General features: G+C 47.0%; 1 protein-coding gene across 3 annotated transcripts in view; it reads left to right on the top strand.

The window, feature by feature from the left end:
- The window catches only part of FSTL3 (follistatin like 3), a 266,554-nt gene extending 249,894 nt beyond the window's left edge, over nucleotides 1-16,660 (top strand). For all 3 annotated transcript variants that reach the window (XM_075352831.1, XM_075352821.1, XM_075352840.1), the window contains exon 5: nucleotides 15,527-16,660. In XM_075352831.1, coding sequence (XP_075208946.1) covers nucleotides 15,527-15,579 — 53 coding nt within the window. In that variant the 3' untranslated portion in view covers nucleotides 15,580-16,660. The remainder of the gene's footprint in view (nucleotides 1-15,526) is intronic.
- Nucleotides 16,661-17,782: the final 1,122 nt, after the last annotated feature.

The raw sequence follows: 17,782 nt of genomic DNA, 5'->3' as shown, positions 1-17,782 counted from the left end.
TGGAGGGGGAGGCATAGACGACGGTCAGACTGAAGACGGTTAGGGGCCAGCGTACATTAGATGACTTGGTGCGGGTGCTAGAGAACACCTATGGGCCGACCAGATACCTGGGAACACTGCGCTACATGTTCTTCCAGCGTACACAGCTCGAGTGGGAGGACATTCCCCGATATGCGAACGCCCTCCAAGTACTGCTGGAACAAGCCTGCAAAAATGGAGAAAATCTAGCTGGTACATCCTCCCGCGACCTGGTGCTGAGGGACCAATTCGTAATAGGACTGAGAGATCCGTATCTCAACCGCTCATTGCAGGACTTACTCCGGATAAATCCAGCCCTTACGTTTGCTGAGGTTAAACAAGAAGCCATAGAACGTTCTAGGGGACCTGTTACGGGAACAGAGACTTATAGCGCTACTTGCAGATCCATGTACAGTACAAATACTCCGAACAGCGACACGGAGGAACTGAAGCAGATGGTGGCGGATTTACAGAAGCAGGTGCTGCAGCTCACATTAGACCAACAGGCGGATAGGCAAGTGAGACGGCAACCTAGCCGGCCTATGGGAAAGTGCTGGACATGTGGTGACCCCCATCACAGAGCAAACCGTTGCCCCCAGAACTCCTTCCAACCCGACCCGCAGCCGTTCCATCGAATGGACTCTCAAACACCCCAGCAAGCGGAGTTTCACTCGAAACAGCGGATGAAACCCCAGGCCTATTCACTAGAAGCGCCAAGCCGTGCCTCTCAACAGCGGGCACCTTTAAACTAGACACCCCGGCTGAGGAGGCTCACTCGACCGGGAAGACCACGGAGAAAAGGAGCCAACAAAGGAGCAAGCTTGCATCAAACAGCCCTACACTGAAAGTAATGCTAGAGGGGGTTGCCGTGCAAGGACTAATGCATACTGGATCCCAGGTGTCCACCATCTCAGAACAGTTTTACGAGAAATATCTACAACCACGGGCTGCTTATGACCCGAGTACCGTCATCAAGATCAAAGCGGCCAATAATCTACCCATTCCAGTAACGGGAGTAGCTTGGATGAGCACCGAAATGTGTGAACAGGACCTCGGGAAGAGAGGCATAATCGTGGTCAAAGAAGGCTTAGGTTCGGAAACGCCCATGATTATTGGGATGAACATCCTGAAAAACCTGGACCTGGTATTGTTTACCAAGCGGGAACCCAAGTACTGGCAGGAAGTTACCACACACGGGGCCACCCGCTGAGCATTCCGAAGAGTGGTTCGGGCCTGCAGCCTACACCAAATGGCAGAGGAACAACGGCCCATAGCCACTATCACCGTGCCTCGCCACACTAGGATCACCTTACCGGCTGAAAAGGAGACAATTATCTCGCTACCCCTTAGCACCACAAGACCGTTTGAAGGCGTGGAGGTACTGATTGAGCCGCAAACCCCGAGGAAGGGAAAACTGAACCCATTAGTCGCTCGCACTCTGGCTGTCGTGAAGAGGGGAAGGATCCCTGTCCGTCTGAGCAATACGGCTAGTGTAGGCGTCGACCTAGAAGCGGGGACACAGCTCGCCAGAGTCTACGCCCTACCTATAGAGGTGAATCCCAGGGGCCCCCTCCAGTTTGCCCCATCGACAGAGGGAGACTGGACAGTGACTGTCTCCGCCATGGCCACCACCACAGATGACACTGAAGCTGGAAAGGAGCTGCTAGAGAAGTGTCAGCTGGATACATCCCAATACTCTAAACAGGAAGTGTCACAGGTGGAAAAACTACTACAGGAACACCAGGCGTCCTTTGCCCGGCATAACACCGACTTTGGATGCACCACCAGTATCCAACACGAGATCCCTACGGGTAACGCTTCTCCTATCCGTGAGAGATACCGGCAGATACCACTCCAGCAATACCAAGAAGTGAAAAGCCTCCTGAATTCCATGCTCCATGCCGGAGTGGTACGAGAGAGCCAGAGCCCCTGGGCTGCACCGGTGGTAATAGTTAAAAAGAAAGACGGATCCCTGAGGTTCTGTGTGGACTACTGCCACCTGAATGCTTTCACCACTTGGGACTCATACCCTTTGCCGAGGATCGAAGAATCCCTGACTGCTCTGAAGAAAGCCAAGTACTTTTCCTCCCTGGATCTGGCCAGCGGCTATTGGCAGGTACCCATGAGCGAAAAGGACAGAGAAAAGACCGCTTTCATCCTACCCATGGGCCTGTACGAGTTTCACAGGATGCCCTTCAGCCTGAACAACGCGCCGGGAACTTTCCAGAGGCTGATGGAGCGCTGCTTGGGAGACTTCAATTTCGATTTCACCCTCATCTACCTTGATGACATTGTGGTCTATTCAGCCACGTTCGAAGAACATCTACAGAAGCTGGGCCGCGTGTTCCAGAGGTTAAGGGAACATGGCTTGAAGTTGAAACCCAGCAAGTGCCGTCTTCTACAGCAGGAGATCGATTACCTGGGCCACAGGATCTCTTTCCCCGAAGGTGTACAACCATCGCCAGAGAAAATAGCCGCCGTACGGGACTGGCCCCAGCCCACAACTGTCAAGGAGGTCAGGGCTTTCCTGGGACTGGCAGGCTACTACCGTCGGTTCGTCAAGAACTTCGCCCGGCTTGCCGCACCACTGCACGACCTGCTTCGAGGGACCACCAACAGTCCCAGAGGACACCGCATCAATTGGGGGCCTACCCAAGAAGAGTCCTTCCAAGCTCTAAAGGGTGCCTTGACGTCGTCCCCCATCCTGGCATATGCAGATTACACCCTGCCCTTTCAATTACATACTGACGCCAGCCTACAGGGTCTGGGGGCAGTACTCTCACAGGTACAAGAAGGCAAGGAACACGTTGTAGCCTATGCCAGTAGGTCCCTACATGAAGGTGAAAAGAATCCCACCAATTACAGTTCTTCCGGCTGGAGCTGTTGGCCTTGATGTGGGCAATGACTGAGAAATTTGCCGGATATCTGACGGGGACAGAAGTACTAGTCCTGACGGACAGCAACCCTTTGGCCCACTTAGAAAATGTGAAACTTGGGGCTATGGAGCAGCGATGGATGGCTCGGCTCTCCAAGTTTAACTGCAAGATTAAATATAGAGCTGGGGCTGAAAATCAGAATGCGGACAGCCTGTCCAGAAGAACATCCCCCTCGCCCACTAAGGACCGGGACGAAGAGCTGGAAGGAGACAAGATGCCTGACTTCGCAAGATTAGTCCGGCAGATGATGGATTGCCGCCAGTATGCTGTGGATGAGGCTGGCACTCCAGTAGGGTCCCCACTGTCCCCACAGGAATGGTGCAGAATCCAGGACCGGAATGCTGAATGTGCCCTACTCAAACAATGGGTAAAGCAGCAGCATAAGCCATCCTCTGACACACGGTCACGACTGTCCACCAGTACCCTGACCCTGCTCAGCCAATGGGATCATCTGATTCTGAGAGAAGGAGTGCTATACTGGAGGATCTTCCTATCCCACATGCTGGAGGAGTGCCTACAGGTTGTAGTGCCGGCCCAAATGGCCCGTGAGATGGTGGGAGAAGCACACAAGAGGAACGGCCACTTTGGAATAGACAAGACCTTCCGGTGGGTCCAACAGTCCATCTACTGTCCGGGACTCCGCAAGCTGGTTGAAGATGTCTGCCAAGCCTGTCGCACCTGTGAGCTTTACAAGTCCGCTGAACAGCGTGCACCTGTCCAAACAGTTGAGACATCCCGGCCCCTTGAGCTGTTGATGGTGGACTACCTGTCGATTGGGACGGCGAGTGGTGGCTACCAATACTGTCTGGTTATGGTAGACCATTTCACAAAATTCGCAGTTGCTGTTGCTACCAAAGATCAGACTGCCGAGTCAGCTGCGCGGGCCATCTGTCGACAGTTCATCCAGGTCTATGGGTGTCCGGAGAGGTTTCACTCTGATCAGGGGGCTTGTTTTGAAGGTCATATTATCGAGGAGCTGCATCGGATGTATGGGATCCAGAAGTCCAGAACCACCCCTTACCACCCACAGGGGAATGGTGCGTGTGAGCGCTTTAACCGGACTCTACTCCAGTTGATCCGCACCTTAGCCGATGACAAGAAAGACCAATGACCCCAATTCCTCCCGGATCTAGTGTGGGCCTACAACAATCAAGCCCATTCCGTGACGGGTTTTACCCCACACACCCTTCTCTTTGGCCGCCAAGGAAAAGGGGTCCATGACCTAAACCTGACCAGTCCTGAAAAAAATACCGGCGGTACGTATCCATCCTGGCTACACACTCATCGTCAGAAGATGGAAACTGTATACCGACTGGTAGGCCAACAAATCCGGGGCCAGAGACATGCTGACCCGCTCCCCGTACAGGAAGAACCCTTAGAAGTAGGACAGCTAGTCCTGGTTCATATTAAGAAGCCTCAAGGAAAACTCCGAGCTAAGTGGGAAGCTGAAGTCTATCGGGTAGTTGAGCGCCCCTACCCTGATGGTCATGTGTACAGAGTCCGGGGTGAAGATAGCGGCAACTCTCGCACCTTGCACCGGAATATGTTGCACCCCTGCCGATCCCAGCCTGACTCCCTGACCACAGTACCCGGTGAGGACGACACTGCTGACATGACTGACACCATTGACATTACTCAGCATAGTGACCTTGTTGACTCCGGGACTGGTTACCCACCTGCGCAGACTGGCCCTCCCTCTAGGGAACTGACGGAAGTAGAGAGTGTAACCGGTGATAGAGTGGAGGGAAATCAACCTCTGCGGCGTACTACCTGCACCACTGCCGGGGTTCCTCCTGGGCAGTCTTATAGGGACCAGTATGTATGGCCCGCTTCTCAGCCTCCCCCTGCCACAGCCTCAGTCCTTACTGCCCTGGAACCTGTGAATGTTGACAGGGACTGCCAACCTTTCAGTGGGGGGATATGTAACGAGGCGAGCAGCTCTGACTGTGTTGTGACTGAAAAAGACATGGAGACTGACATTACACAGGATGGTGCTGCCACCTTGTGGACAAGTGCTGAAATTGCTCGAGGGGCGGACGCTGTAAAATCTGATCCCCTCCCACAGGCACAGGTTGTACAGGAAAAAAAGTGTGAGAAAAAAGACACTGAGCTACTGGAGCTGTACCTGAACAGACCTGCCTCGGACTGCCCTCATCGCTGACGTGTGAGGAATTGCCAGAACTGCTGCAGATGTGATCCTGGACTCAAGGGACCTCCGGACCGTCTCCTTCCTCCATTCCAAGAGACTGTAAGCTAGTCCTCTGGTGAGAGGGCTGAAGATTTCCCCATCTCTGCTCCTTGGAGTCGCCGTCGTTTACCCGGAGTCCAGGCCTGCTACGTGGGAGCCCTCCCTCCTTGTGTTTTGGACTGGTAATATAACCCATAGGGCAAGTCAGGGACAGAATTCTTGTTTATCATTGCTGTTTTTTTGTGTTCTGTGCCGTGTGTCCGAAGTTAGAGACCCGTATAGCAAACTCTGATTATGTGTGCTGCTAAGCCAGCTGCGTGTGTTATTGAAATGTTTACCAGTAAAGAAATGTACCCTTGCATAAAATCTGAGCGTGGGGATTTTGTTTGCGCAGATTATGGGAACTCAGCCGCGGTCAGACCTGCGGCCACTTCAATGTGACTGGCACTGAGTGTGCAGTATAGCGCCGCTCAGTGCCAGACTGCAAATAGAGGCCAATGAAGAAAACACCTAAAATGGTAAGTTACACTCATATAGAAAATAAAAAAAAATGGGTGAACCACCCCTTTAAACCACGCTTTTCTGATTTTTTAAGTGGTGCTCGCACCACTCTCTCTCTCTTTTTTTATTGTTGATCTGAGGATTTGAGATGAACCTGCTGAAGTTTGCATAAATTATTTGTTACAGTGCTGCTCCCTTCCTTTCTGTGTTCCTGGTTCATAGTTGTCTATATAGTAAATAATTGTTCCTATGAGATATTTGCTCCCAAACTTTATTTGTACTGCATAAGAAATTGTTTTTCTGCATTTACTATTTTTATTTTTCTTGTGTCTTATGTGCAAATCATGGGTAATATTGTTGCAGGCAGCTGGACAAATGAAAAAGTACAGGTTAGGCAAAGCATTGGAGATTTTGCTACAAGGTATCTTTTTTAACAGAACTTTTAATTCTCATTTCTAAATTTGTGCTCTAAATATCATAGCTCAATATTCATCAGTACACCCTTGCTTTCTCATTTGTTGTATATTGTTTCCTGGTCATATTTTTTCAGCATTATATTTATTATTTTTATTATTATTATTATTTAGCTTGTCAATATTAGAATTATCCCTATCTCTATTGGCATAATTGACTGTGTAATATAAATTGCTCTCCATGGAAATTTTGTTTTAATATTTAGTGATATTAGATATTTTATCATAATAACGGTATTATGGTAACAACTGTCTGAGACAAAGAAAATAAAAGTTGGTAGAGATAAGAAACATTATATTGCAAGACCTAAGAACATCAGTCTGGATCCCAAATGACACAAGAATTCTATATTTATTAAAAATTACAGACCTAATTCCTTATTCAGTATTCATTTCAAAATATTTACTCCATTATTGCTCACTAAATTAGCACATATGTTCCAAGAAATGCACAAATTCAGACCAAGTGGACTTTATCTCTCCTGGACAAGCACCAGATAAAATACTGGTTATTTGGCCCTTTTCAGCCTGACAGTAACAGCTGCCCCAGAAGTGGCACATCCATTAGATGCGCCAACTCTGGTCCTGGACCCAGCCCTTCCGTTGCCCTGGTGCGTTTGCAATTGGGGTAATAAGGAGTTAATAGCAGCCCATAGCTGCCACTAAATCCTTATATCCTTAGTGATGGCAGGTGTCTATGAGACCCCCTCATCGCTAATCTGTAAGTAAAAGTAAATAAACACAAACACCCCCAAACCCCAAAATCCTTTATTTGAAAATAAAAAAACAAAAAAGCACCCTCTTTCACCACTTTATTAACCCCAAAACAGCCCTGCAGGACTGAAGTAATCCACACGATGTCCCACGACGCTTCCAGCTCTGCTACATCTGACGCTCACAGTGAGCGCAATAGAACAAGACTGCCCGCTGTGAGCTCCACGCAGCAACTGAAGTGAGTCGCGCTATCAGTGGTGAGGTGTATAAAAGAGAAAAGTGGAGCGCACCACTATATCTGGTATATAAGAGAGAAAAAGTGGAGCGCACCACTATATCTGGTATATAAGAGAGAAAAAGTGGAGCGCACCACTATATCTGGTATATAAGAGAGAAAAAGTGGAGCGCACCACTATATCTGGTATAAGATATCTATCAGTGGTGACGTAACTCAGGTTAGTCAGCCATAGCTGGAGTCCTCCACCTGTGACAGAAAATCACCCGAAGACTGAAGTGAGCCGCGCAATCAGCGGTGACTTCACTCAGGTGATTTCCAGTCACAGCTGGAGTTCACCTGTGACAGCAAATCAACAGAGTGAAAAAAGTGAGATACACGATCAGTGCGACATCACTCAAGTTAGTGGCAGTCACAGAGCATCAGAATGAACTTGGGTTAACCCATAACGTCACAGCTGCTCACCCTGCACTACCGCGGGTGTTCCAGCAGTGACGGCACGGGTTCACCCGAGTTCATTCTTAATTCAGGTGAACCCCTGATGTCACAGCTGCGCCACACTACCATGCGGGTCGCGGCAGTGAAGATCACGTGGTTCACTTCAGTCACTCTGGTGATTTTCTGTCACAGCTGGAGTCTTCCACCTATGACCGCAGATTTGACCGTGACTGAAGTGAGCCGCAGGTGGAGAAAGTGGTGAAAGAGGGTGCTAGTTGTCTATTTCAAATAAAGGATTTTTGGGGTGTTTATGTTTATTTACTTTCACTTACAGATTAGTGACGGGGTGTCTCATATATGCCTGCCATCAGTAATCTACGACTTAGTGGCAGCTATGGGCTGCTATTAACTCCTTATTACCCCGATTGCCACCGCACCAGGGAAATCGGGAAGAACCTGGTAAAGTGTCGGAACTGTCGCATCTAATGGATGCGGGAATTCCGGGTAGCAGCAGGCTGATATTTTTAGGCTGGGGGGCAGCCTAATATCCATAGGCCTCCCCAGTCTGAAAATACCAGCCCCCAGCCGTGCAGCTTTATCTTGGCTGGGTATAAAATATGAGGGGACTGCACGCAGTTTTGTTTAATTATTTATTTCATTGTATGATATAGACCCATGCATCAGCATCTGTGATTGGTTGTAAGACAAAACAATCACTGATCTCGGGGAGCCAGAGAAAATACTGCCGGCAGCCAACAAGGGTGCTCAACACAGTGAAATCCTAGGTGCATTACCCCCTGGGAAATATGCAAATAAAAGTCCGTGGAGCCTCTGTTAGGAGTCTCGACACAGAAACCAGCCAGATATCCTTCCGAGAAGGACCTAGGCAAGGAGTGGCTCTTTTTAGGAGACCACCATAACCACCATATTAAGTGGCCCTTTTAGTCAATATCCAACTCTTTGACAAGTTTAAAGATATGACAAAGGAAATACAAAGGCCAGGTATCCATCCACAGACAGCTGTTTCGGGGTATTGCCCCTCATCAGTGTGGAGTAGGATTCTGGCCAGGTGGGAGCAATGCCTAGTAGACCAACAAGACAAAACAATCACTGATCTCGGGGAGACCAGCCAGAGAAGACACTGCTGGCAGCCAATGAGGGCGCTCAACACAGGGAAATCCTAGGTGCATTGCCCCCTGGGAAATATGCAAATCAAAAAAGTCCATGGAGCCTCTGTTATGGGTCTCGACACAGAAACTAGCCAGATATCCCTCCGGGAAGGACCTAGCCAGTTAAAAATTTCTTTTGCATAACTTGCTCTTGTAGAGAAACTGTCGACCCCTCTCCTTCCACAGCTGTTGGGCCTCTTGTGGATCATCAGGACCAAGATGGGGGGCAGCTTGCGCCAGCCTTTCTTTGACTAATCGGATGGCCGAGATTGTTTTGTCTTGTTGGTCTACTAGGCATTGCTCCCACCTGGCCAGAATCCACACTGATGAGGGGCAGTACCCTGAAACAGCTGTCTGTGGATGTGTGGCGCCCTGGACAAGCCAGGGGCCACAGGTAACAACACACACACACCCCCAACCCCCAGCAGTTCACAGCAGACATCCCCAGTGACACTTGGTTGTTTCCTCGGGCTCAGACAGACACACAAGGTGGGCGGAGTCAGGAGATGGAGACGCCCACCCAGGAGTTTAGCTGGCCTGAGGCAGGAAACAAGTCCAGTCAAGTCCAGGCAGAGAGGAGAGAGGAGGTCTGCAGGGAGACAGAAGCAGACAGGGGCCTAGGTTGGAGCCTAGGACCCTCGAGTAGAGAGTGAGGCAGACGGTAGTGGCCGTCTGCAGGGAGCCGGGCTGACAGTTGGTGGAACCGTAGGTAGCCGGGGCTGGGCGGTGGCCCACCGGTACTGAATCGGGGAGCCAGCTGGAAACCGGATTGCAGGAGGAGCGTACAGAGGGTGCAAGAAAGGACTTACATTCCCAACCTGGGGTCAGGGGAAAAACACCGCAGACGCCTGTGGGACCCGTTCATCCAGCCGTTTGTTTCAGCAGAGACTCTGTGCGCATCATTGGGCTGAGTGAGTACCACCGTGCCGTGCGGCACAGCGCTGCCCCTGCGACCCTGCACCTCTCCAGGCCCCGTAACCCGCCTGCCATCCATCCCTACCCCATCACCGGGCCCCGGGACAACCAACCCCCTACCCACGGAGGGGAGAACTAACATCAAAGCTGCTCCCTGTCACCGCTCCCGGAATCCCCGTCCAGAGCAGCGGTGGTGTCACCAAAATCACCACAACAGTGGGTGGCGTCACGGACAATCTCCCTTACCTAATCCCCTTTTTACTGTGGAGCCTGGGATCACAGACCGGGTCACGCCACCGTGATACCCACAGAAGTGACCCCGTGGCCCGGATCTGAGTACCCCCTTATCCACGGGCGACACAGATGGACACCTAGCCTTTGAATTTCCCTTGTCATATCTTTAAGCTTTTCAAAGAGTTGGATATTGACTAAAAGGGCTACTTAATATAGTGGTTATGGTGGTCTCCTATAAAGAACCACTCCTTGGCTAGGTCCTTCCCGAAGGGATATCTGGCTAGTTTCTGTGTCGAGACTCCCAACAGAGGCTCCACAGACTTTTTTGATTTGTGATTGGTTGTAGTCAGACAACTGTCATTCAGCAACTAATCACGGCCACCAGTAAGTGGGGGAAAGAGTGAATATGTATGAGCCTAATGAACGGCCAGAAAGAAGAATGAGAGGCTGCGGGAGCAGTGTGACAGCCTCCCCGGTGATCGGTGAGTATGAAGCCTTTGCTCCTACCCCTTTGCCCCGGATTCTGGTCTCCATGGACTTTATATGGGGACCAGCATCTGGCCAGATACTGGGGATCAATACCCCCGCCGACCCCGAGTCAGCAGGGGATTGATCTGCCAGTCCTCCGAAGTGCAGGGACAAAACGAAGAAAACAAGTGACATGCTGCTGCATTTTTCTGCACTCAAAACTGCAGGCAAGAAAAAGAAATGTGCCCACAGCCTTTCTGAATTCTCCTAGACTTTGCTGGGGAAGTATAATACATGCAGTTTAGCACAGCAAACTACACTCAAAACTGTACCAAAAACAAAGCAAAAACTGCACTGTGCGCCCAAGGCCTTAGGTGAGAAAGTCAGAAAGAAAGGAAGGGAGGGACGATATCAATTTTTATTGGGGTGTAACTCCAGATGGTTTTCTAGATATGGGAAAGGAAGAAGGGGAAAGTGAAAGTCAGACCTACTAAAATTGTCTAATGCCCAATACATATAAAGAGAACAATTGTTCTTAGATGGAGTCATTATAAGATGCATAATAGAGAATCATCTGCTTAGGGGCAAAATTAGGATATAAAGAATGGGAGAGAATAAATTTAGGTCAAAGAAGTCACTATATTTTATTGCAAAGAGACTATTTTTTCTCATATTTTAAAGTATTACCATTTTTAAGAGCATAACTATGCTCATAAATGGTATACGTGCTATTATTTCATTGATGTTTTCAATTGTAGAGGTAACTTTGATAACTCTATGTTTCCTCTGAGTGTTAATTGAAGAGCGTTTTACAGGTAGAAACTCAATAGGTATTCTACTATGTAAACCTCTTAAACTACAAATGAGATTCCTCAGGAGGTAGGAGCTTAGTAGCAGTTTGAATTTCCATTTTCCAAATCTTTTCTTAATAGTCAAGTGGTCGACTTCATCAATACTTTTCATACATTTCCAGTCATACATGTCCTACAAGATTCAATCAGACATATCATAACAACCCATTTGGTATTATTTTGTATGTGTATTCATTGCTTAATACTTCTAACCCAAATATAAGGCTAAGGACCATGGAGCAATGGGAGGCTGATTGGAACTTGGAACTTCTGTCGTCATAGAACCGTGATTTTTCTGTTGTCACACTATATTAAAAGAAAGCCATCAAATCTCAATTACTGGAACTTCCCTTAAACATTTCAACCTTGTTTGTCATGTTCCTAAATATTTGCATGAGCTATATCCAAATGTCTCTTACAGATGCTTTCAAGGAAGTGATGAATAGGGCGAAATTATACGTGTGTGGTGGGCATGTCCCTTAGCTCATTCATTGTGAAAAGTGTAATATCGCCTCAATTAGAGGAAAATAGTGACAATTTACTCCCTCTGTTATGGGCCTAGGTGACAGGCAACCAAGGATTAATAATAGAATTTAATGCCTTATTAGATTCATAACAAAGGCCACTAGAATCCATATTGCTTCACAGTGGAAGACCTCTACCCTTTTTTTGTTGCTGTCTAAAAGCTTATTAATTTGATAACGCTTTTTAAAACAATAGAGGTCAGTCAATCTAATAAAAATGAACAGTTTTATAATATTTGACACCAGATTTCTATCTCTCTATAATTACATCTACTGCCCTCAAGCTGCTACTCCCTCTTGGTTCTCAAGCTGCCTGCATACAAGTTGTGTACAACACTGTCTCTCAATCACTTTTTTTAGGTTGCATACAATAAAACAATTTTTACACAAACTTTATTCAGGAACAAAAAGTTATTGAGGCTTTTGCTTGAAGAACATTTCTTTCCTTAAAAGTACACTCACACTAGAGTATAAGTCAGACAAATGCAATGTAATAAAAAGGGATTGCACTCGAACCCATGTTAGTCAATGAGGCAGTGTAGATCTGCAATTTTTTTTCTCAGCTATAGCCGGCCTGAGGAAAACTTTGTAGATACATTACTATCCTGTAGTGTAGAACACTGTAAATGGTCATGTAAATGATTGTAAATGAATAATAGCTGCTGAGAAAAAAACGGATTGCGCAGGACAACACATGAATGACAAATGAGAAAAAATCGTCCCACTTTTCTAGATGAAAATCGGACCAAATTTTTTTTATATGCCAGTGTCAGCGTACCCTAAAATTAACTGTCTCAGGGCACTGCAGTCTACAGATACGTTCCTCTTCCCTCATTACCTATCACATGTGCCCTCATCTTCTACAATATCTCCTTTATCTCCTGGGTCCTCCCACACGGGTCACATGGACTTGATGTCATTGCAGGTTCTGCAGCTCTTGCAGGTATTTTCTTCAGTCTGGGTCGGGAAAAGATTAGAACTTCCCTTCTTCTGCAGCGCTCATGTATTAAACCCCCACTCCCCCTTAAAAAACTGCCGGATTTGCTACTTGGCCCGGCAAAAGGAAATGGTGTTTAAAAAAAACAAAAACAAAAAAATGATGTCTTAACATGGCTCTGAGCGGTAGTAGCTCCTAATGGGCCCCTCTATGTGATGAGCCCGGGGCAACAGCCCCTTCCAGTAGCTACGCTACTGACCTCTGGCGATCTTGAGCTCACGGAGCGCCTATCTTTACCTGCTGGATGCCTTGTCTTCACCATCTCCACGTTGCCTGCAGTAGTGTGATCAGAAGGTGCAGAGTGATGACCTCATCATGCTGGGCTCCGGGATGACGCACTGCCTCCCTGCTCTACTCCACTCACCTTGCTTGTGTGGCGCCTCTGCGGCTTCTAGCGCCACAGGGTATTGCACCCCCATTAGGGTGTAGTACTCATCCTAGGTCCAAGGAAGGTAGAGGCTGGTTTACACATACACAAACATACAGTCACTGGGGACTGGGCCAGGGTTGGACTACAGTGGTGGGTTTACAGGATGCCACCGCACCAGGGGCTCTCCAGATTCACTGGACTGGGGACTCAGGGTCAGGGAGAAGCAACCACCAGGGGGAGTTAGGAGCACACAGTGGGAAGAGCAGGTTGACCTAGTGAGAGTAGTGAATCAGCCGGTGGCAGCGACTGGGGGCAACAGCTCAGACCACACAACACCACAACTAGAGAGAGTTCAGCTTCAGACACAGAGGAGAGTGGACGTGCCGCGCGCAGCTCTGTGGGCCAAGGCGTTCAACACAAAGTCGCTGGGGAGAAGCAGGGTAGCTGCTTCCATAGGACTGGCCCTCTCGAGATACAGATTCCTAGGGCAGGCATACTCCTAGTTGTCTAACAACTGTGCAAGGGTCGCGGGGAACGGCTACAGAAAGTCACTGGACCCATCGCATGAGTCTGCAGCAAATAGCACATAGGATCCGAGGTTGAGGACCAGCTCCATAATGGAACTGCGCTATGAGCATACAGAATGGGATACACTTTACTGACACCAGGACCCTCAAGTGCTTCACGCCACGGGGGTCCGATACTTAGCGCATAAAAGGAGGAGAGAGCTCACAGGCTGACACACACACCGGACTTGATTTTTCATGGATCCGGGATTGGCTGGAGCCTATCGTGGCGGAGAACAGAACCTCAGGCAGTGGCTGAAAGACTCGCGTAAAAACACCTGGAACCATAGCCCCTGTCTCTGCCTCTCCTTTACCAGCGCCGTCGCCCAGCGATACGGCGCCAGCGGGGAACCACTACTTCTCCCGCCATCCTCCCGGGGTAACCTTGCTCCACCTGTGGGGAGCGACACCATCCCTGCTGCATTTAACATCTGCCCCGGTGAGAGATCCTGCAGCGGCGGGCCCCATCTCTGGCCACATACCACAGGTGGCGTCACGATCCTAATAGACTTTCCTAACCTCCCGACTGCTACCTCCATCCCTCCTGCCACCCTCCAATCCTCCTTCCTGTACTCCTCTGGGCAACGGAACTGGGCCAGGCCACCCCGTGATGACACAGAAGAATCTGCACCCCGGCCCGGCAACAAGTAGGTTAAAAACACCTGCCCTGAGGGGCGCTACACTTGCATCTAACTGCAGTGATTCATGCTTGTTCTAGTTTACCCATCTAATCTTTGACAGCACAATTTAAATTATGGGATTGTGGGGTATCATGGGGTTACCATGGCAGCCAGGGTCCTGGTGAAGGCCCTTCTAACTGCCCTGTTAGTTTACTTGTGAAGTTCAGCTACAGGCTGAGCTTCATAAAACAGTGATTTCTCTGTACACTCTAACATAATAATATCAAAGTATATTGTATAAGCTATTGATTCAAATTTCCTATGGGGACTGAAAAGTAATGTAAAAATGGAAAACAATGTTTTTAAAAAACATAAAAATATATACAAATTTGTATCCACCCACACCCCAAAAATAGATTTAGATTATGGTGTAATATGTCCTGAACTTTTATAGCGCTGTGCTTTTAGGATTGTAATGATCACTTGTTAATCCAGAACAATGCGGATCTGATCAATGAAAATAGATATAGCAAGATTGCCTTTAAAGATTTGGTGTAGCACAGGCCAAAGAGCCAGAAATCGAATGAATAAGCAACATTGGTTCTATGTCACCATGTCCATCTGACCTGAAATGAAGGTCAGGTGCACAGTCTACATTGTACTGAGCCTCTTTGTCGGTGCTCCTCACAGTAGGTATAATTGCTAGTCTCTACTGTCTGCACTGCCACAACAGCACGCATAGTGCTGTTGCCTGAGAAAAAATTTAGGGCCTTGGTATGCAAACAGGTAAACAAGTAAATGCCTTATTGAATGTTCTATATATCTTTTTACTCAACCTAAAGTGTGCTTCTTGAACAGAACAAGCATAGTTCATCAATAATTTCTGCCCAAACAATCACTATAACTGCTAATACATGTTGCGATAAAATCTTATTACTTATTAGTTATACTAGCAGTATTTAATTGAAGCATATACTTTACAACATTTTAAAGAGCGATAACAGTAATATTGAGTTGAATTTGTTCGTCCTTTCGGTTCAACCCTTCACAACAGTCCGAGTTTCTCATGTGGTCCCTTGAGAGAATGAATTGCCCACGGCTGATCTAGAGGCATGGGCTGACCATTCAACTTATTGAATCTAAAATAGCTTATAGCTCTTTATAGAACATTTGTGATATCATGTCATTGTTTTGTAAGCATCATTGTTTCATATGTTTATAAGCCATTAAGCCATTTTCACAGTACTCGGTAAAAATCTTTTAGTGTATGTAACAATTATTAATAAGAATTCTCTCTGATTTGGTTTAGTGCAATCCAAATTTTCCATGGATCTGGATGATGCAGTGAAGAACTTTGTGTGAGATCATCATTGTGCCACGAAAACATGTCAGAACCAGCACACGGGCATTCCATGTGTATATTGTACATACCGTGAGGCATATTTATTAACTGGACGTGTTATTTATATGTTTCAACCAGGCTCCTTTACTTAAGAGTATACATAGCTGACATATTTAAGGTGATATCTTGCTGGAAATGTTATGTCATGTAGTATATAACTTAGTGAATCTGTTGTCACTGTTTTGGTGGATGCATCCTATTTCTTAGGGGCGCATGAAATGTGTTCCTAAGGCAGCAAATGAAGTCTTTCCATCTGTTACAGGGTGGCATGGTGACACGGCTAAATGGTTCTAAAAGGAGAAAAAATTATATCAGTATTTAGTGGTCACTTAGTCTTCTATAATAGACTGCTTCAGAAATTAACCATGGTACAGAAAGAAAATATGAGGATGACATACTTCTCTAATGTCAAAGTACATATTAAAAGGATTTTACACTTTTAATAAAGAGAATCTCAAACGGTTGCAGTCATGTAATATAACAAAGCCATATAGTACCTCTCACCGGGTTCAGCACCAGCTCTCTGCCACTGCTTCAGTCTTTGTCTATTATTTGAGCGGTATCATCATGACTACAGCAATGTAGCAAATCAATGAGCTCAGCAGTTCTGCCAATGTAGTCAAAATACAGAGACTGGAGTAGTGTTGAACAGCCGGTGCTGGACCTGGGAAGGGTGAGTACCATCTGTCTTTGTTATTTTACATTAATTCAAGTGTTTGGGGTTCTATTGGTTGAAATTGGCAACCCCCCTTTAATGCACAGGTAATTCAGTAGGAGTGGAGATTGTCATAGGTTTGCCACAAGGCAAAGTATAATTTTTGTTTTTGGAATATTGCAGCTCGCACTGCTGGCCTTACCCATGCCAGTACATTGCAACGGCATAAAAAAGGCTTTTATTGCTTTTATTACTGATTAATTGGTATAAACTGTTCAGCTTCAGGTGTAATTTGCCTCCAACTTGTAAGGTCAGAGACCACAGTGCTGTTTTTCTAATTTTCTATCTTTGTGTCTTTACTCTTTTTCTATCCATGAAAATAAAATTATTAAAAAGTAAAGTTCTGTGTCCTGTCATTAAACATTATTTTTTATATATAATCGTGCATCCACCTAAATTTTTATTCCCTAAAGTAAACTTCAGCTCCCAGCTTCAATCAAGTCGACATTTCAATCTTCGTTTTCTCCCATTGTTTTCTCTAGTATAGGTACTGGATTTGTGCTGCCCTCCAGTGAAGCATCCTGAAAACGCAATTCAGTTAAAAGTATCTTCCAAGTATATTTTCTATCCTGTAATAGTTTACTCTGGTATCTATATTTGCTAAATATGTATTACCAACATCAAATTTTTCAATATATCTAATGTCAATGAATACTACAAGAATAGTGACTTATAAAAACCAGAAATGATGAATTGGGCCTGCTTTGACTATCAAGTGAAAATTCTGAGACATTAAAAATACTGCAGGCTGTATTAGGAAAATCAAATTAAAAGTTTTAAGAAAATGTAGTTTGCATGTTTATGCTGAGGACTTATGCGGGCTTTACACGAGTCGAGCGATCGCGCGATTTCACGATCGATCGTACCCGCCCCCGTCGTTTGTGTGTCACGGGCAAATCGCTGCCCATGGCGTACAAAGTCGTTAAAGCACTGTCACACACACTTACCTGCTGTGCGACCTCGCTGTGGGCGGCGACCATCCTCGTCCAGAAGGGGGAGGGACGTTCGGCATCACAGCGACGTCACATGGCAGCCGGCCAATAGAAATGGAGGGGCGAAGATGAGCAAGACGTAAACATCCCGCCCACCTCCTTCCTACAGCATTGCTGGCGGGATGCAGGTAAGCTGAGTTCATCGTTCCCAGGGTGTCACACGGAGCGATGTGTGCTGCCCCGGGTACGATGAACAACCTGCGCCATTTTAAATAAACAATATTTTGAAACTGAGCGACGAGTACACGACTCACGATTTGTGAGCGATACTGCGTCGCTCGGGGAGGTGTTACACAAGACAATGTCGTGAACGATGCCGGATGTGCATCACGAAAACCGTAACCCCGACGATGCATCGCACGATAGCTCGTCTCGTGTAAAGCCCGCATTAGGTTAGAGATAAGCAATAATGTAAATTGCATTCTTGATTTTGTAAAAACTTGTGATTATCTGCAC

The sequence above is a fragment of the Anomaloglossus baeobatrachus genome, chromosome 1 (assembly GCF_048569485.1).
Source record: "Anomaloglossus baeobatrachus isolate aAnoBae1 chromosome 1, aAnoBae1.hap1, whole genome shotgun sequence".
NCBI classification, from domain to species: domain Eukaryota; kingdom Metazoa; phylum Chordata; class Amphibia; order Anura; family Aromobatidae; genus Anomaloglossus; species Anomaloglossus baeobatrachus.
This window is presented reverse-complemented; position numbering and strand designations above follow the sequence as displayed.